Here is a 6,000-nt window from a genome sequence, read left to right as displayed (position 1 = left end):
CCATCAGTCTGTCCTGAGACTGAAGTCTGTGTAAGTGGATCGACTGAATACACACCTGCTTAGATATTCCTTCTGTTTGTGCTCCCAATACAGGTGATCTCACTAATTACCTCATCAACCTGGCTTAAGTGGTAATTAGGCTCAGCTGGTTCATTATATTGGCTGGGGCAAATGTGTCACGCGGTTTGTCCACCTCTGTTTTAAGACAATGGCAAACCTAGATTCAAAAGCTACAATCCAGTGCCACAGATTTCAAATTACCTGGTTTTACCTGTCCAATGCCCTAACTGGAAAAGGTAAAACTAGGTATGTCATTTGGAATATGTGGCACTGGACTTCAGCTTTGGAATCCAGGTTGCCCATCACCATCACCATTATTTTGTATTTTCATGGGCCTGGTGGACCCGGTAGAATTCATCTAAATTTCAACATATTTTACACAGAGTGATTTTACTGTGCATAGAACATTTTTTATCACAGAGCTGAGACAATATGTTTTTTATTGGGTAGCTTTATGCAGCAAAATGTCCATTTCTATTCCAAGATTCTGACTATCACCATTATTTTGTATTTTCATGGGGCTGGTGGCCCCGGTAGACTTCATCCAAATTTCAAAATATTTTACACAGTCTGTTTCTACTGGGTGTAGAACATTTTTACTATAGGGCCAAGGCAATATCTTTTCATAGGGGGCATCTGATGCACCCTAATGTCCATGCTTGCAACTGTGAGATGGACAGTGTACGAACAGACTGCATGCGCAAAAGCATCAAAGAAGCTGGAGAATTCCACTAGAATGAACAGACCAAACGTGTCAAAAGCGGTGAAAGAGTCAGCCTTTAACGCTCAGTCACAGGGAGCAACCAACCGAAGCTCATGTTGACATTCAGTTAGCTGCTGCCAAACTGCATCAAAGATTATTACATAATGTTGACTGAAGTTCAACTTCTGTTTTGATGTTTGACGCCCTCCGTGCCAAAAATGCTTTCGCTACTTATCACACCTGCTTTTCCATAAAAAGTCTATTACTTCCGCCACCCTTGCCGCTTTTGTCATGGGCAGAAGAACATTCCCAGAGTCAGTGCTGTAGGAAACACAGTAATCTCCCTCATGGCTCCCTATGTGGTCTGCTGCTGACAGAGAGAGAGAGAGAGAGAGAGAGAGAGAGAGAGAGAGAGAGAGAGAGAGAGAGAGACGTGAGGATAGAGAGAACGAGAGTAAGAGAGAGAGTTCCCTATCTGACCTGTGTCAGATACAAAAGCCTCAGCCAAACTCTCTCATCTCTTTTAGATTTCCTCTTTCTTTGATCTTTGTTTCTCTCTGACTCCCTCTCTCCATCTAGTATGTGGCTGCCTTCCTCTTTCTCTTTGTCTCTGATTGTGTCCATGGCTGTGTCTAGCTCTTTCTTTCTCTCTCCCTCTATTTCTGCCTCGCTCTGTCACACACACACACGCACGCACGCACACACGCACACACACAGCAGTGTTCATGTGGAACTACAAAAAGGCAAATGATGTGAATGTAACACACACGCTCACACACACACAGCAGTATTTATGTGGAACTAATAAAAGGGAAACGATGCAAATGTAACACACACACATGCACAGACACAGACACAGACACAGACACAGACACAGACACACACAAACACACACACACACACACACACACACACACACACACACAGACACAGACACAGACACAGACACAGACACACACACACACAAACACACACACACAGCAGTATTTATGTGGAACCACAAAAAGGCAAATGATGTGAATGCAACATCCTCATGAGATGGCCGCTAGATCTCGCAGCCTGAGGGGAGGAGAGGTGCAATCACATCAGGGCAAAAGGCACATCACTATCCTATCACATCAGAGCTCCACTTCCTACACACAGCAGGTAAGGCGTCTTTCAATGGTGGCTTCTCTTTCACACCGAGGACAGAGTGCACGCACATCATTTTTGTGCTGGTGATGAACTAAACGGACAAATGGAAAGAAGAAAAAAAATCGCGCGCACGCACACACGCACGCACGCACACACACACACACACACACACACACACACACACACACACACACACCTTTTCCTGCCCCTCTCTCTCTATCTATCTCTCCTCCTCCTCTTCCTTATCCTTTTCTTTTTTTATGCCACTTGAACAACAAATGACCCTCTTTAGTCATCATAATAGCAATAAATAGCTGTATTTGTATGGCAAAATTCATGCAAAACACAAGGTTTAGCAGTAGTGCCAGAAAAAAGGAAGTTGGCACACTATATAGAGAGGGTACCTGTCGGTGTCCAAGACCGTGGCAGACCGTGGCAGCTGTACCCACAGTGCATATCTAAACAATATTATTTTCCCACAGTGTCTGGGACATGTCCCCAGTGGACTGGCGTCCATGGCTGCAGGAGATATTGGCACCTGTGCCCACAGAGGGTATCTAGGCGATATCATCTTCCTAACCATGGCTACCAGGGCCCAAACAGGATATGTTAACAACATTCTTGCCCACAGTGGGTATCTAAACAATATTATTTTACTAACAGTGGGTACCGGTGCCTACAGTGTATATCTTAAGCTTAACATTAAACAACACTATTTGCCCTGTATCTAAAGAACATTTTTTTAACCACATTGGGTACCTAAGTAACATTGTAAACTGGTTCCACAGAGTAATACTAATCCCATCCCGCAGTTTAACCAGAGAGAGTAGAGAGAGAGGTTCCATTGGCCCATTGTTTCCGGGTTCTATTATTGCAAGGGGGAGGGGGGGAAATCCCCCTTTAGGCAGAGCTAGGCAGACCTAAGGACTGTTCTATTCAATGCTAGGAGTATTATGACACCCCCCTTTAGGCAGACCGGAACCTGGTCATGTTAGGTGCCCATAGCAACCTATTACATTGGCATATCTCTATATACTTAAAGAATCTCTGGTTTAACAGTAGCCCCTCAGGGATACACTACTCAATACAATAGCTGAACAGTAACAGTAAGCAATACTCGTCCTCCACATCGTTACACAACAGGTCCATAGAAGAGGAAGTGGACTAGGACACCGCAGTAGAGGGAGCGCTCCTAGTGGAGTCCCCAGGGAGCTGGTGTCCATGACGGCAGCAGACGATCACACCTGTGGCCACAGTGGGGATGTAAACAACACTATCGCCCAGAGTGGATATGGGAATAAACTACACATTCAACCTTTAACATTCGAGCACAAGTAGCAACCAACCGAAGCTCATGTTTAGAGAAATGTAGACATTCAGTTGGCTGCTGCCAAACTGCATCAAACAACAACAGCATTGCTCAGAGTGGACAGTGGAATATACTACTCTCCACAGTGGGCACAATGTGCAGTCATGGGTAAGCGGTTAGGACGTCAGACTTGTATCCCAAAGGATGCTGAGTCGACTCCTGACCTGGTTAGTGGGGGGAGTAATTAACCAGTACTCTGCCCCCATTCCCCTCCATGACTGAGGTATCCTGAGCATGGTACCATCCCCCGCACTGCTCCCTTGGGGCGCCATTTGGGGCTTCTCCCATGCACGGATGAGGTATACATGCAATTTCGTTGTGTGCTGTGAGTACTGCGTGCTGTGGAGTGCTGTGCCATTATGGCAATGGGAGTTTCCCAGGTGGACTTTCACGGTCACCTACAATGGCTATACTTTCTACAAAACACTGAACTGGTCCCCAAGTGTAAAACAAGCCCCATAGTTTAACACCAATTCCACAGTGTAAAGAGTTTCTGAATCACAAACACATTTTTCTGATAATGTAGATCCTCAGGCAGGCATCTCGTCAGCCACCTTCAAAAGTGATGAGCGCAACTTTCATACGGCTCTTATGGGGTACATTGCAGGGCACAAATGAGAATGACGAGGACACTATAGATTGTTAAATACTATAGAGAGTTCTTACAGACAGAACACAGGAAGATAATTTATTACAGTGGGCACCGTATAACAATATCATTACCCATAGTGGTGTACAGTAAACACTGAACCCATGTACAAACGTAATATACCATTAGTGTTGTAATTACTGTTGTAAGAGTATTTCTATTTGTGCTATAGAACTCTGCCCATAGTGGGTATGTAAACACCACCATTACCCATAGTTAGTATGTAAACACCATTACCCAAAGAGGGTATGTAAACAGCATTATCCATAGTGGATGGATATTTAAACAACACTATTACACACAGTGAATATCTAAACAATGGCGAATGGACATACGGACGAATAGACGATGTCCATATTTACTTGAATGAGTCCTTACAAACGGGAATACCATAGGGTTCCCTAGTGACCTGTGTTAAGCTTTGCAGCTGTACGCAGTTGCCGGTAGACCATAGTTAGGTGCCCCATAAGAGTCTAATGACCTGTTATCAGTGCATGTGGATGTGGATGGACTATTTGGATGTAAAACTGTAAAACAGGGGGGGCACTGTGGCGCAGCGTGCTAAGCCCCCCACATTTGGGCTTGCATGCCCACGGGGACCCCGGTTCGAGTCCGGCCGGAGTAATTTCCCGATCCCACCCCGTCTCTCTGTCCCACTCACTTCCTGTCACCATCTCATACTGTCCTATCAAATAAACGCATAAAAGCCCCTAAAAATATATTACTAAAAAAAAACAATGTAATACGATGGGGTTCTCTACTGACCTGTGCTGCATCTAGCAGGCTGTGCAGCTGTAGTTGCTGGTAGACTCGTAGGCGGTAGGCGTCCATCTGCTCCTTGCGTTGCTTGGCCGTATCGTAGTCCTCGCGCTCGATAGCACTCCGCTTCTCCACCTCGTACCGACCCAGACGCTCCCCCACCTGAGGGAAACGAGGGAGGGAAGGAGTGAACCAGTGAGGTAATGAAGGAGTGAGTGAATGGCTGAGAGAGTGAGTGAGAGAGTGATTTAATTATGAGTGAGTGAGTGAGTGAGTGAGTGAGTGAGTGAGTGAGTGAGTGAGTGAGTGGACAAATAGACAGATAGAAGGATGCATGAACTAATTAACGAATGAGTGAAAGTTGGTGACTAGAATAATGAATGAATGAATGAATGAATGAATGAATGAATGAATGAATGAATGAATGAATGAATGAATGACCGACAGATATTAACAACACGGAAGAGTTTTCTATTGCTTTTTCCTTGTATCATTTTACAGGAAGAAGAGCCAACGCTGACGAGAAATGGAGCGGAGATTGCCAAGCAGAATGCCGTCATGCCATTGATAACAAAAAAAGCAGTCACCTTCACTCAGTATCAGAATGAGTCACAAGCAACAATGTGTGAGAATGTTCCTGGTGACAGACCTATGATATGTCTCCTCAAATTGCATACTCTACCGTGTATGTGAGAGGTGAGGGTGAGACAACAATACAAAACAATCAACTTGACTTTAACTACTTTTGATTAAAATCAAGTTCTGTAGGAGTTTATATATCGAGCAGAGTGAGAATGGAGAGAGTAGCAGGTTTAATGCATCAAGGAGTGTGTTGCAGCACCTTATATAGTCAATCAGCAGCATTTATGCAGAGTGTGCAATTGAAAATTCTACAGGTATAATTAACACTGAATAGCATACCTTCTACAGGTGTTATGTGGTGTATATTTACTAAGTGAGTGTTGTATCTTAGATCAGTGATTCCCAGCCAGGGATACTACAGGTAACAAATATTTGGGGCTTAGTCATATTTGAAAAGAGAGAGAGATATAAACAGTATGACTGAGGGGGTACACATGGAAGGACATCACAGGCTTGGGGGTACACAAGACAAAAAAGGTTGGGAAACACTGCCTTCGATGTTGTGTAGCGTGTGTAAAGAGTGAGTATTTCACCATCTGCAGGTGCTGTGTAGTGAGTAGGGCCTTTTATGCTGCAGGTGTGCAGTGAGCAGCGTGTTGGACAGTGAGTACAGTGAGAGCTGTGCTTGTGTAGGTAGCAGAGTTGTATAAAGTAGAGGTAGAGGTACTCTAATAGGTGTAATTA

At 44.5% G+C, this 6,000-nt stretch overlaps 1 protein-coding gene across 2 annotated transcripts in view; it reads right to left on the bottom strand.

Moving 5' to 3' along the window:
- Positions 1–6,000, bottom strand: part of cep104 (centrosomal protein 104) — an 89,521-nt gene that overhangs the window by 66,373 nt on the left and 17,148 nt on the right. For both annotated transcript variants that reach the window (XM_063208298.1, XM_063208299.1), the window contains exon 8: positions 4,681–4,836. In XM_063208298.1, the coding sequence (XP_063064368.1) occupies positions 4,681–4,836 (156 nt within the window). The remainder of the gene's footprint in view (positions 1–4,680; positions 4,837–6,000) is intronic.

This window comes from Engraulis encrasicolus, chromosome 10 (genome assembly GCF_034702125.1).
Source record: "Engraulis encrasicolus isolate BLACKSEA-1 chromosome 10, IST_EnEncr_1.0, whole genome shotgun sequence".
NCBI classification, from domain to species: domain Eukaryota; kingdom Metazoa; phylum Chordata; class Actinopteri; order Clupeiformes; family Engraulidae; genus Engraulis; species Engraulis encrasicolus.
This window is presented reverse-complemented; position numbering and strand designations above follow the sequence as displayed.